Source organism: Melospiza georgiana, chromosome 1 (assembly GCF_028018845.1).
Source record: "Melospiza georgiana isolate bMelGeo1 chromosome 1, bMelGeo1.pri, whole genome shotgun sequence".
Classification (NCBI taxonomy): Eukaryota; Metazoa; Chordata; class Aves; order Passeriformes; family Passerellidae; genus Melospiza; species Melospiza georgiana.
Genome location: NC_080430.1, coordinates 10,807,575 through 10,822,118, shown reverse-complemented (window position 1 = coordinate 10,822,118; position 14,544 = coordinate 10,807,575). Strand labels below are relative to the sequence as shown.

At 40.9% G+C, this 14,544-nt stretch overlaps 1 protein-coding gene across 3 annotated transcripts in view; it reads left to right on the top strand.

Moving 5' to 3' along the window:
- Nucleotides 1-14,544, top strand: part of DIP2C (disco interacting protein 2 homolog C) — a 311,260-nt gene that overhangs the window by 217,069 nt on the left and 79,647 nt on the right. For all 3 annotated transcript variants that reach the window (XM_058021234.1, XM_058021225.1, XM_058021242.1), the window contains 3 exons: nt 2,451-2,561; nt 12,386-12,509; nt 13,103-13,212. In XM_058021234.1, coding sequence (XP_057877217.1) covers nt 2,451-2,561; nt 12,386-12,509; nt 13,103-13,212 — 345 coding nt within the window. The remainder of the gene's footprint in view (nt 1-2,450; nt 2,562-12,385; nt 12,510-13,102; nt 13,213-14,544) is intronic.

The window sequence follows — 14,544 nt, the reverse complement described above, 5'->3', positions numbered from 1 at the left end:
CCTTCTATAGTAACTTCAGAAATTTAACCTTGCATCACCCCAGACAGCTGCCTGGAAATTAATCTTGCTCTCTGAAATATCTACTAGCTAACCGGATTCTCATCTGCTAATATACACTGTATGATTTTGTTCCTTCAGCCCTTTTTGCTTTTACACACATTATTTATTTATTTGTTACAAGTCTGTTAGTGATTAATGTTTTTTGGAGAGGAAGTTAATGCCTCATTCCCACTGGACTTCAGTGAGATTTTTTTCACCTCTGTCAGCTCCTTTTCAAAGATTCCCAGCCAAACCTTCACTGCCTTTATGTAAGCAAAGACCAATGCAAAACCTAAGAACCCTCAAAGTATATTTTGGGATCTTTCAGATGTTTGCTGGGCTCAGCAATCTCTACCATTCCCCCATGCACCTGGCAAAATCCCTGTATTTCCATTTGCGTATAGTAAGATCTGCACAGCCATCTCCAGCACTTGGATTGTTTAATGTGCAAGTATCCAGATAAAGTAGCAATGAAGAATTATGAGATTAAAGTCTTCATCTTAAAAACCAGAGATATTTTTGTCCCACTTGGACAAGGCTGGTTAGATTTCTTCTAGTTTGAAGAAATCCAGTTGATGTGTTGAAGATGTCTACTTTTGAAGCCTTGTGAAAATTCTGGGAGCACTTACAGTCTCCAGTAACTGAAGCTTGGAGCATACGTGGAAACATCATTATTTTACTTCAAGGAAACTCCAGTGGATGTTTGTGGCAGTAGCAGTTGTCAGTCTCTCTGTGTCTGGATTGAAGGCACTTGGGACAGTAGTTCATGTTTGGACTCAAGTGTTTATTATTTCTTATCAGTAAAACAGTCTCACAACCATAAGTTCGACAGCTTTTCATTCGAAGGCACAAAATGGCCAACAATCTCTTTTTACAAGGTCTTTTAAGACTAAACTATCCAATTAAGAACTGACACCTAGATTATTTTCCCTTTTAACCCAATAACTGATCCCAAAAAGCTGCCATGGGGACTTTTCTGCCCAATTACAAAATGCCACCCAAATGCAAGAAGAAGAAGGAAGAAGGAGCATGAAGAAAAAACCCAGGACAACACCCTGTGCCCTCCATCTTGCTTCCATCCACAACATACTAAAAATCCCAAAACCTCAATTTCATACCAAGTGATACACCTACACTACTCTATATAATCTATTTCACACTTTTGTGGATTCTAATCTATCTTGAAGTTTAGGAAACTTTCTCCATGAATGAGGGTCAAAGTCAGTGCTACCCTGGGGGTCAGGGCACTCCAGAGCAGACAGAGAAATATTCCCGGTGCCCTGGGTTTCCACAGATGTTGAAACAGTCAAAAGTCAAGAGCTGCTCAGTAGTTTCAGCAAATGGCAAGGTTCTGTGATAATATACCCTTGTCCTGTGTGTGAGCCCAGGGGAAAGAGGTTTGGAGTAATTTGCCATGCCTTTGCATGCCACTGCAGTGGAGTGTGCAGGAGTGACCAGCTGTGTTACAGCTGTTTAGGAGTGAGCTGGGAATGCCCATCTGACTGAACTGAAATAAAGCCACAGAGGGGATCCAGCCACTAAGGCCATTCCCCAGTGAGAGCAGTCCTGTTCCTGCCCTTGCCAGGAGAGCTGTGGGCTCCCTGAAGTGGCTGGATCCTCAGCAAGGCTGTGACCCCTCCCTTCTCCTTTCCCTTTGCCTGTGCAGGATCTCAGGCATTGTCCTGCCTCAGGCAGGGCCTGCAGGGTTAAGCTGCACAGCTCAGACCCACTGAGCATTCTGGTGATCTGTGATTGGTTTTGGCATTCTTTTATCTAAACAATTCCCCAGCCCTAGCCCTGAAGCTGTTAAGTTCAACAAATCCACACCTAGGTTGGAATGTGGTATGGGCAGCTCTGGATGTGACATTTGCTTCTAGGTACCAGTTTTTGTGTGTACATAGCACACAGAAACTTCACACTGGGACAGCAGGACAGTCCTGGAACAAAACTGTTGTATGAGGCAAAGTGTAGTGAAACAAAACAGTGTGTTAATGATTGGCATAGTGACATCCTAAGTCTGGATAATTTGATTTGGTCTCAGGTACACTTCAGTTTCAGTAACGTCAAGCAAATTATTACATTAGAATCTAAAATCCTTCTAATTCCATTTACTTAGGTTATTTAACACTGGTAAAGCAATCAGTTAATTCAGAACCAGATGAAAGGTGTTGTCAATGTAGAAAACAATGCAGCATGAAAGTATTTAACTACATCCTAGGTGAAAATAGTAATGAAAAGAATATTTATCAGAATAAATTCCTTCTGATTCCTCATTCATCTATTAGAGATTTGAATAGCTGTCTTAGAAGTGCTCCAGTATCATCTGCATCCAAAAGGAAGCCTGCAAACTCCAATTACTGTGATCTGACACCTAGGATAAAACATTTTTAATGTAAATTTCTCTCTTTCAGGTAACCCTGGTGTTTCCTAACAATGATCCTGCTGCTTTCATGGTGGCATTTTATGGCTGCCTGCTTGCAGAAGTTGTCCCCGTCCCTATTGAAGTGCCACTTACAAGAAAGGTGGGGAACTCACTTTCTTCTCTTTACTCCATTTTAGCACTTACATCAGAATAAATCACAACTGAACATAGCTTTTGAGTACATTTTTGTGGTTAGCTCGCTCTGAATCTGAGGACACCAAGATAGTGCTGTGTGGTGAATTATATATAGTTCCTTCTGTTTTGTGATAGAAAATCTGAAGATGTGCTTGCAGTTTCAGCAAATGCAGCTCTGCATGGAAAATGAGAGGAAAAATTTTCAAGAGAACAGCTTTGCCAGTCATAGATGGATTACCTTTGTTGCCTTTTAAAGCCTTCTGGTGTTGGCCACTGACAAAGAATCATTGGCAACAACTGCTGATTTTCCACCTGTCCCTGCAACCCAAGCTATGTTATAATGCCTCTGGTGCTGTGTGTGCTACTTCAAAGCTGTTCTGGAAATGCCTTCTCCTGTGTCTGTGTGTGCATGTGTGTCCCAAAGCTTCTGTCACCATGGTCACCTCTGCCAAGGGTGGCACTTGAACAAGTTCAGCTCAGGAGTTCTTGCCACACAACAAGTGTGTGAACAACATACATTCACAGAGAAAACTGACCACTGCTAATCAAAGGCATTTCACATCCAGTGTTGGTTCAAAGGTACAACCACATATCCCAGAGAAGTGTTAGGAGACAGCTAGACCAGTTCCAGCTGGAAGGACAGTCTAGGGGCACTGAGGAGTGGAGGTGAACCACAGCTGGGTCACTTAGATAGGTTCTGCAGAATCTGAGGATGTGTGCCTTGAAGGCTGTAAAAACAGCAAAATTTATTTATTAATTTATTAATTACAAGGGTTGTTTTTGGTCATATCCCCTTAATTTGCCATGTCTGGCTGCCCCCATATACCCCTTGTATAATTGCTCTTTTATTAGCTAGCACTAATAATGGCTTAGTTTAATTATTTGGTCTGGACTTGTTCACACAAAGAGAACAAGTTCACACTTGTTCTCTAATCTTAACAAGTTTTCTTTTTAAAGTGAATTGTTTTGGGAAATGTTGACTGAAGCCATGAGGTGCCAAGCTAAGGCCTGAGCAAATGTGTTGCATTGGTCAGATTTTCAATATTTCCATTGTCAAGGGCTTTTCTTTGAAATGTTCCAGTGTTAGGGTACTGTGGAGCAGAAGCTCAAATCTTTGTTTCATGGACAGAAGGAAGGACCAAGGGAAAGAGGAGACAGGATGTGCTCCAGATTAAACTGTCTGAGACTGGAGGCAGGAGGCAGGAGAGCTGGAAAGGCCATGCAGGGGGAATGGATGGGATCTCAGCCCCCATGCCTGCTTTGGGGAGGAGGGTTATGCTGTTTCATTTGTAAAATTGTTTGTAAAAAAACATTTGGGAGCACTGAGAGGTGGACAGGGCTGTAGAATGAGGATGGTGATTTTAGTGGAAATGTTTGCATTGGGCTCTCATTGTGCCCTCACATCTGAGGGCAGTGCATTTACTCTGAGGCAGTTGCATAACATGGTGCATTATTTTGATAAAAACCAGAGATTTTATATGCATCAACAAAATAAGGCCAGCAGAATATGTACATTTTAAGATCTTACAGAGTGCTCAAATGGGTAAATCTGCTTTCATTCCATGAAAAAATAAAGAAGCAACATGGTTTTGAGGGTTAAAAAAATCGAATATGTCTTTCTCTGTTACTATTCTCTGAGGTCTAATGACATTTTAAAGCACACAGATAGGTGTAAATTTGATTTATTTTGGAACATCTGATACCGCATCCATGCAGTAAACTATAAAATCCAGCTGTCCAAGTAAATACTCTGTGTCAAATGAATAACTTACCCTAATTTGGCTGCACCTCTTGGGTGTTTTTTTTTTTAAATATGTATCTATATATGGATATATAAATATACACTTACACATGTATGTATATATATATGTTTATATAAAGGAATATCTACAGACTCAGACTGTTTATCTTTTGCCACAGTGTTTAAATATCAAATTAATAACAAAATAACAGAGATGTCAGTTAAAAAAGCAACATGATCCATACTCTATAAATAAAGCTATGCAATCTCACAGCATATACTATTTCAAATATCTTTGCATTTGTTTATATGGAAAGGCAACTGGAGTGGAAACAATGAGATGAAAATCGTGTTCTGAGTAGTCCCAGAAGGAATACCTCTGCCTGGTCAAATGGCAGTGGATTGCTCCTGGCATCCATGGGAAGATGTCATTCCTGTCATCACACAATGGCCTAGGCTGTTATTTTCTGCTTTCCCATTATTTGTTCTCTGCTCTGCATGCTTCAGTACATTCTGGCAGTGGACATCTTTTGGGTTGCTTTCTGGAAGACAGAGAAGTGAACTAGAAAATAGACCAGCAATTGAATTTTATATTATACTATAGGCTTACAGAATAATAAGCTGATACAAGATGAGCTATTTCAGGTAGTTATATTAGCAGCCATTTTTAATATTTAAAGTTGGTACTAGCAGCTTTAATACTGCTCTACATTTTCATAAAGAAGAGTGTTTCACAGCTCTGTGCAGAATTTTGTCCCTGGCAATTTAAAACTGAGCAGTAGTTTTTGCAGCCAGGTAGACTTTTGCCTTACAGATTGCTCTGCAGACATCTTTGCCCACATGGAAGTAGCAGCTTTTGCATTACCAGCATATATTTTGTGTGTATTCTCTTTTTTATTTTTAGTATAACTGTTATTTTTTAAGATTTTGACAGGATATTTTCCCAGTTCACTGTTAGGTGAAGGTCCATCTTGCCTTGCTCTTTCCTTCTGCATCCCCCCATTAAGTTGACAGAGTACCTGGAGTACTCCCAAGACTTCAGGGCATGTGTGACCTGGCATCTGGGATGGATTGTATGAACATCCAGCAGCCATGCAGCATTTTCCAGTTTTATTCCCAGAAAGCTTCCTAGTGTTTGGCAAAGAAAAATTGGAAATTGGAATTCCTGCAGCATGGTTTTGGTCTTTAGATTTGGGACATCCGATCTAAAATTAAGAACCAAAATCCCAAACCAACTCTTCATTCTAAAAGCAGCAGCCAGGGGTTCTGCAGTCGTTGTAACATAGAACAAGCAGAATTTTTATTTCTCCTCCTTTCCCTGAATTTGGTACCATTGCAATGCCTTTATCATCAACTTCACAAAATTGTTAGAGCTAATCCTCATCCCTTCATTTGTAGGTTTTGTTCTCTCAGAATGGTGTGCCTCTCTCAAAATTTGTTTATGTTTCCCTTACATTAGCAACCAATGTGTCCTATACAGCATCTCTTCCTTCAGAACTGCCACTCATGTTAATCTTGTGAGTTGCAAACTATGTCATAGAATTTGCTGTCAAAGTAGATGAGATGGGAGTTTCAACATGTTGAGTTCTAGTTCAAACAGTGATTTACTATGTCCCTCATGAAAAGATTTTAAAATAAGGTTTTGATTTCTTTTTCTTTGTATTTTTTAGGTCAATGTTTTTTTCCATTTGATTGGCGCCATGAAAAATATTGTTATTCTGCTCTGATACAGTCAGGGGAGCTAATCAGTTTTAATCTAAAAATAACATTTTTGTCCTCCAAGCACATTCACAGTTATGCTCAGTCACATGCTGTGAACATAGGAAGAAATCTATCCCTCACAGATCTTCATGGCCTCCTTATCACAGGCAGAATTTGTGGCAGGGTGTGTGTGACATGAAAGCATGTAAAAATTAATTTCTCACTCAAAATGCTATTTTCTAGCCTATTAGATTTAATGCTATGTGTGCTTCCAGCAGGCATTTCTGTACTTTTCCAGATGCTGGCTGTCACAGTGTGACTGGAAGAATTGTGTATTGTCATAGGAAATCTGGAGAGACCCACTCCAGGACACTTGAGGTTTTCTAAAGGATGCTTCATACAGTGTATGCTTCATACAGGTGTTTTTGAGGAGCTCTTTTTATTCAATCCTGAAAAGTTATGAAAGCTTTAACAGTAGCCAGGGAGGTATATCTCCTCCAAGACAGTGAAATTGTCCCAGTCATATCTTTCTTTGAAAGAATTCTAGTCCAAAGGAAATACACCTTGACATCTTTCCTAGTGTTTCAGGGCTTGAGATAAAATGAGCTTTTCTTTCTCTCAGCTTTACTCATTGTAGGGCTGTAGTGTGCCAGACACACTGGAGCTCTCCATGCTTTTGAACAGCTTTTGACAAAGCATCTCTTTCTCCCCTGCATTTAAAATATGTACAAAATGTTTCATATATTCCTTTCAGTGGTATAGACTTCCAGTCCCCCCAAAGAATGTAAATTCCTGAGCCCCCTGTGCAAAGTGCTGGGCCCTGCAAGCCCTGTGCCTGTCCATCCCTCTTCATACCCTTCAGCAGTGGAGCACCAGGAAGTCCTTGCTCAGTTGGCCACAGTGAATCTTAGATCCTTTGAAGCCTGTGTTTCCTTGTTATATTTGCAAGTTCAGGAAATGGTAATTTCCTGGAGAGAGTATCGTATTTCATGCAGTGTTTGCTGCCAAAATAACCATTGTCTTGCTTTTATTAAGATTTTTGGATGTTAAGATGCTCACAGTTGCAGATTTCACATGCAAATTGCAGGCAGATATTAAAGCTGTTGTCTGAGGAGACAGTTAATTTCTTCAATTTAAAGCTGGGTATGAAGATCGCGTGTTTAGTTTTTATCAAGGTCTTCATGTTTTTTTAAAAAAAAGGTTTCCTTGATGCCTTTTTTGGCTCAGAACTGGTGATGTTTGGCCTTTACATCTGATCATTGCCCTGTTTGTTCTTTACCAGCAAATTTTTGTTAAGGTAAGGGCACTGGAGCTCAAATAAGCATTGTAACAGAAAACAAGATTAGTTCAGTCTGTGATGCTCCACCACATAATTCTCATTTTGAAAGCGGTCTGGGATTTGCAAGTGAACAGAAGTAACCTTTATCAGGCCAACCTTTGCACAGGCTGTCTCTTCCTTCCTTATTAGATAAGGACATGCACTCTCACTCACGGAGGCAGGATCATAACTGGTTTCCTTCACACAGATACTCTCACAAAGCATTAGAGAAATGACATTAACAGCATGCTGAAATGCAACCACACGTGGGATTTTTTTATCCTGACAATGAATTATCACTCTGCAGCAGGAAGAAGACAGTTTGCCTCCAAGTACTGGTGAAAACCTTTAGGGAACCTTTAATAAAAGTCTTTAGAGGACTTTGAATGGCTGCCTACAGCAGAGAGGATTTCTGGGTTGCTTCATCTGAAAGATTGATCTCTCTGGGTGTGTGCAGACACAGTCTAAAGCTATGCACACCTCAATTTTCATACCCCAGCAAGTGCTGTGCCTTCAAGAAATGTAAAGTGACAGTTCCAAAGTCAGCAATTGGTCTCAAACTCCATGCTACAATACATGTTACTTCAGACTGTGATTTGTGGAGAGTTTGACAATGAGCATCTCTGGCAAGTCTCTCCCTGTCTGCAGCTGGGACTGCATTCAGTTGTTTCACTTGGTCTCCCTGAGGTTTCTCCTACCTCAACTTTAGCAAAATAAAGTGTTTATGGCAAGTGGGGAGTTGCCAAGTAGCAGATAACCAAAACAGCAAGTAACACTTGTAACAAACCATGTGCCCTGAAAATCTATTCCCTTCACAGGCAGGAGATTGATTGTACTTAGAGGGGAAGAGGATTTGGGGGTTTTGGCTGGTTGTGTCTCTTTGCAACTTACAAACATTGCAACCATTCATTTCACGTTGCCCAAAAGGCAGGCCAATAGTTTGTCAAATCTGTAATAATCATTGCCCTTAAATTCCGTAGCCAATTTTGTGGCACACATGTAAGCTTTGACAGCCTCCATGAAAGGATTGCACTTTTAGCTCCAACTTCATTTTTCAAGCACAAGTTTTGCCCAAGGTCCTCACTGTTCTGAGCCTGTCATGCTGAGGTATGAGGAAAAGCAAAGAGTTGTGTTTACATGGTTGAGTGTGTGAGGAACATTGTGCTGTGTCTATGGGATGTAAAAAGGTTTCAGGGATGTGGGATGTATAAAGGCTTCCACCTCCTGGCTGTCAGTCCAGTGTCCCAGCACCACTTGAGTAGTTAGAAACAAGTTCTTCTGTGGGGGACCAGTTATCACAGAAGAACCTGTATGGGGCAAGGGATGTCAACCCCTTCTTCATGTCTCTGTTCTCTGCAGTGGTTTTAGATTCTGGGTCAGGATGGAACCACCAGAAACAGGCAGAAGGTGAGGATAACTAGGTATGAGGTGTGGGAGACTGAGACTGAAGGTGGAATTGATGGACACCAGGTAGGAGACTTCCTAGGAGAAAGGTTCATTTCTTCCTAGGAGAAAGGTTCATTTCTTCCTAGGAGAAAGGTTCATTGGGTTCATATTGCAAAATCCTCAGCTGGAGCTCCTGTGGCCCTTGAGAAGAGTGTCTTTTACAGCATCTCTGCTTCAGCATCTTGATTTGCCTTTGCCTTGCAAGACAGGATTTATTGTGGCCACCAAAGCATGGTGAGGGATTTGAAAGTCTGTGAAACACACTGCCCATGCCTGGTGAAATTCTTCCCATCTCCTGGGGCAGCGTTACATCACATGATAATTTAGTCGTGTTTTCTTTACAGTTGAAAGGATATCTGTTCAGAGAAGAATAGGGTGAAGATTTTAATGCTGTTTGAGGTGGACTGTGCTGATGTAAAGCAGTGTGCTATTACAAACTGTTACATGTGCATAGATTGTACTAAGAAATCTATGTATGTGTGTGAACTGCTACAAATGAATAATTAATATTTATGTGGACATCCTCTAAGGCAGTCGATAGGGCACCAAGGGGAAGTGTAGACATTCTTTCTTTTTTTTATCTAAAAACCTCTACACTGTTAATACAAGTTTATTTTTTCTATTCTATTCTTTTGCTGGGAGAAGAATTTGGCAGGTGATTTCTTAGCTGATGCATCCCCCAGGGCCATGGTATACTGATTCTTGAGGATCCACATTTTCTACTGGTTTCCTTATGTTAGATTTCTTAATGGAATATGTTAGGTTAATTTCTGTTTACAAAGTTCAGCATTAAATGGAATTTCATTGCTTGCGAATTGGCATTTTCTTGATATAGTGGTGAAACAATTTGTAGCAGTCTTTTATAGGATTATATAATTTATATATAATTTATATATAATTTTATAGGATTAAATAATTTATACAATTACAACAACATTGTAATTTAAAATTGAGATCAATGTCATTGCTGTATTCAATTATAAAATTTATAAAATTAAATTTTTTAGTTGGTAGTTAGAAATGCATACATATATTAGTTATCATTTATTAGATTAAATTTAATGGGAAATTGTGAGCAATGGTAGTACGAATCTGATATTTTAAGGAACTCATGACCTCCCTTTATACATGAGAGAGTAGCAGGTCTCAGAAGCTGTGTTGGCCAAGGAGTGGTGTTCTCCATGGAGCACTCCAGCCTTCCTCTTCCTGCCGTTCCTTCTGAGGGACCCTCAGGAGAGCCTTCCCTCCTGCAGTGTTCAGGAGGGAAGATGCTTCCTTCAGTGTTTCCTTCCTCTGGGCAGACTCCAAGAGTGGAGACAGGTCTCATCCTCATGTGGAACCAGGATTAGATCTTGCAAAGTGCTTGGCCCATGGGTTTGGCAACAGGGACGTGGAGCAGCTGACATGAGAGTCAGTGAGGACAGTGATTAATGCTGGATGAAGCCCATGAAGTCCTGGAAGCCCCCCTGGTGCAGGTGTGGTGGGGCAAACAACATTCTCCCCAAAGTGTTGTCCACAGAGACACCAGTATTATCCTCTGTTCACAGAATACTCTCATGGTCTTTGATATGGGCAAAGATGATACACAAGCTTAAGTTTAAAAAGCTCTGCTGAAAAAATGCCTTTTCATTTTTTTTCCTGGTTTTATAAACATTCTGGCTATAGTAAACAAAAGCAAATACAAAAATTCTGGATAGGAGGAGTTATATAGCATAGACTATGACAGATCAGTTAATTGTCTCACATTGCTTGCTCAGCTATCAAAGTTCTGATAATTGTTGCCATATACATATTTTGAGGTGGTATGGAAAAATAAGCTGTTGCTTTTCCTTTGTTCTCATTGCTTCTCCATTTTAGATGATTTTATTTGACTACATAAAAAGTGCATTAAGAATTAGTCAGGGTCTGGGGCTTTCTTTCCATCATACAATTTTGCTTTGAATAAATCAATAGATTAAATCAAGATTAATGTTCCATATTTCTGGTTGTTTCCATTGTTGAGTCTGCTTTATAGTTGATTTGAAAGATAGTTTAATTTGATCTTTTGAATCTCTTTAGGTGGTTTTCAGTAGAAAAATTCTGTGTAGAAAGGGTCAATATTTCTATGTGCATTTACATGTAGGGCTTTGCTCAATTGAAGAGCCTGTTGGAGAGATGTAAAGTTCATAAAAGAGTAATGACAAGGCACTATACATAAAGCAGATGTAATGCTGTAGAAGCACAGCATCTCCTCAAGAGCAACTATGGCCTAGACTGGGAAATCATTACATGACTTCTTAATCTCACTGCTTCTATCCCCTTGATGAAAGTAAAATGTAATGAGCTTACTCTAATGGGCACTTGGCTGTATGTGGTGCTCCTGAAATGTGCCTGTAACTGCTCAATGAAATGGTTATTGACAAATCAGGTTAGATCAGCATAAACAGGGAAACCCCCAGCACTGTACACCCATCATAACATCTTAATGGTTGAAAGCTTTCTCCAGGTGGAAGCATCTGTAATCCATATTATTTCCTAGAATTATCACAAAATCACAGAACGTTTGAGGTTGGCAGAAATGTGTGGAGGTGACCTAGCCCAGCTTCCCTGCTCAAACAGAGTGCCCAGGACTATATCCACGGTAGCTTTTGGATATCTCCAAGTGTGGAAACTCTACAACCTCTATGGGTGCTTTGTGGCAGTCACCCTCCCAGTAAAAAGGCATTTCCTGATTGTCAGAGGGAACCTCCTCTGTTTTGGTTTGTGTCCATTGCCTCTGGTCCTGTCTCTGGGCAAAGAAAGAAAAGAACCTGGCTCCATCTCCTGCACAGCCTCCCTTCAGGTGTTTGTGCACATTGACTGGATCCCTCCCTAAGCATTCTTTTCTCAAGGCTGAGCAGTCCCAGCTCTCACTCTTCCCTCAGAGGAGAGATGCTCCAGTCCCTTAATTATCATAGTGGCCCTTTGCTGACTCTCTCCAGTAGCTCTGTGTCCTCCTGGAAGCCCAGAAGTGGTGCCAGCCCTGGGGATGTGCCTCAGTGGTGCTGGGGGGGAGGATGCCCTCCCTCAGCCTGCTGGCAATGCTCTGCCTCACATACCTCAGGATTCCATTTGCCTTCCTGTGCACACTGCTGGTTCACACTCAGCTTGCTGCCCACCAGGACCCCCAAAAAGCTGTTCTCCAGACCATTCTGGGACAGAGGTTTGTTCCTCCACAGGTGCAGGACTTTGGATTTGCCTTTGGTGAACTTTATGAGGGCCCTGTCTGGCAATTTCTCCAGGGATCCCTCTGGATGGAGCAACCCTCTGTCAGATCAGGCATTCCTCCCAGCCACTTGTCATTTCTGAAGAGATGCAAGAGCAGATGCCATCTGATGGCTTCCACTGTAAATTTATGATTTATGCTGCTACAGACAAGAGGATACCTAGCTTGTGGAATTCCTTTGTCAATGTACAGATGAGTTTTGACAGTCACCTAAAAGGAAATCAATTTAAAGCAAAGAGACCTCAAGATAATTTTGCTCTCAAGATAATGTGCCCAAGAACAAAAGTGTTTTCAGCCTGTAATCACTTCTAATCAATTCTGTGTTTTGTCATCTCTTAGGATGCAGGAAGTCAACAAATAGGCTTTTTGCTTGGAAGCTGTGGAGTTACTGTGGCCTTGACCAGCGATGCATGCCATAAAGGACTGCCTAAGAGCCCCACAGGGGAGATACCACAGTTTAAAGGTAACCTAGCCCTAGTTTATCATGGCTCTCACTGGTCATTTACTACAACAAACTGCTCTTGTTTAGTGGCTGTGGGTGAGGGTCAGGCTGTGATGAAACCCTTGCCATAGAAGCAGCTGGGACACTGCTGTCCTGGTGTGTCACTGTGGCTGTGCCAACCTCATGGATGGAGAGCAGCACCAGTGCTCCCAGTCCAGTCCTCTGCTGGCTCTGCCAGGCTGCTGAAACCACCTGTGACCACAAAAATTCAACCAGCAGACTTAGGACTGTAGTAGATGAGAAGTGTGCATAGGATTCAGTCTTTCAGTGAGGTGTAGGGACAGTAACTTCTGATGGGGAGTGTTAATGAAACTGCTGGGGCCCAAAACCAGCTTGAACTGCCCAGCCATTCCCTCAAGGACTGGCTAAAAACACCTCAGTAGCTGTGTTAGAAAAGCAGATTTGCAAAATCTTTCCCATACTACACTGAGGTTCAAAGGAAGCAATGTAAGGGTGACACAAACTTTTCAAGAATAAAACTCTGGTAGGGAAGGCTTTTGTCTTGTCTTATCCAACAGAAACTCAATGAAAGCTGGCTTTTGTTTGTACCTCAGGCTGGCCAAAGCTGCTGTGGTTTGTCACTGAGTCTAAACACCTCTCCAAGCCACCTCGTGACTGGTTCCCACACATCAAGGATGCCAACAATGACACAGCTTACATTGAGGTGAGTTAATGAAGATGCATCTTCTCCTCAAATCATTACATGTGGCACTCTGGATTAGGTAAACATCATTATTCATTCAGGAGTCACAGAAGCAAAGAACATCCTGTTCCTTGTTAATAAGTAATGTTTTTTTAATAAATTCGACCAATACTGATTTCAGAAAAGTCAGTGTAATGTTAAATTGTTTTCTGGGTGTTTCTACCATTAACATTTTTATGTGGCTGCTACAGTGTTGTATTGTATTTGCCTTGAGCAATCTTGGTTCTGTTCAGTGTGGGCTTGCCCACTAGCCTTGAATGGACAGATGACAAAGTTCACAGTGAAGCTTCAATTCTCATATACCAATCTTCAGGCTCTTTGAAAAAGAAAGAATTTCTTGTTCAAATGCTTGCCTGTCACTTAGTGCTTTATGAGTCACACTCCCAACAACAGAACAGCATCAGGAAGGCAAAGTTAGCAATGGTGCGGAATTTAATTTTCCTCCTTTTTTTTTTCCCCCATAATTTTCTCTCCCTTCTACATAGACTCAAATGCTTTGAATTCAGTGGTAATATTGAATTTAAATTATTCTTCAAGGGACTAAGTGCAAGTGAATGGACCAAAGGTGTTTCCTGTCTTTGTGCAATCAGGACACTGGCCTAGAGAAGCAGAGATGTCTTCACTCTCAATCTTGCTGATTATCTTCATCATGGAGAAAGACAAGTGTTTAATTTATTATCTGCCCCTGACAGTTCTCAGACACTTACATAAAGTTACAAAAATTATTTCAATAATCACCAGTGGCCTCCCACCTCTTTTCTGCTGCTTTTTCGTGAGTGTCACATTCTCCTGATCAAAGAGCGTGTGTCTTTCAGGCTGTATACTTATAGATTATTATCACAGCACCCAGCAAGGACTCTGCAGTCAGCTCTTATCACATGCCTTATAAAAGGCAGAAGGGAGAAGCTGGGGTTTAGTGGTTGGCCTATAAAATCTAACATGTAAACACTGAACAGACTGAACTAGGTTATTCTCTGCTAAATCTAGCCAGTCCATTAGTCACTGACATGATCAGAATTGTTAGAGTTATGTTTCCATAATGCTTGTTTTGAAACAACACATGACTTTCAGATACCAAACCTGGGAATCTTCAGTCAAAACAGAAAGCCTAGCTGGAAAAAAAAATTGCCTTTTAAACAAAAAAAATGCCTCCAAAACTCCCCAGTACTGCTGCCTTCTTAAAATAGAGTCATTGGATGTGTCCATCATTCATCTTCAGAGGAAACACTTTAAACATAGCTATTAAATAATGGAATTATGGCAATTCTTTCACACTGACTTTCCTTGCTTATT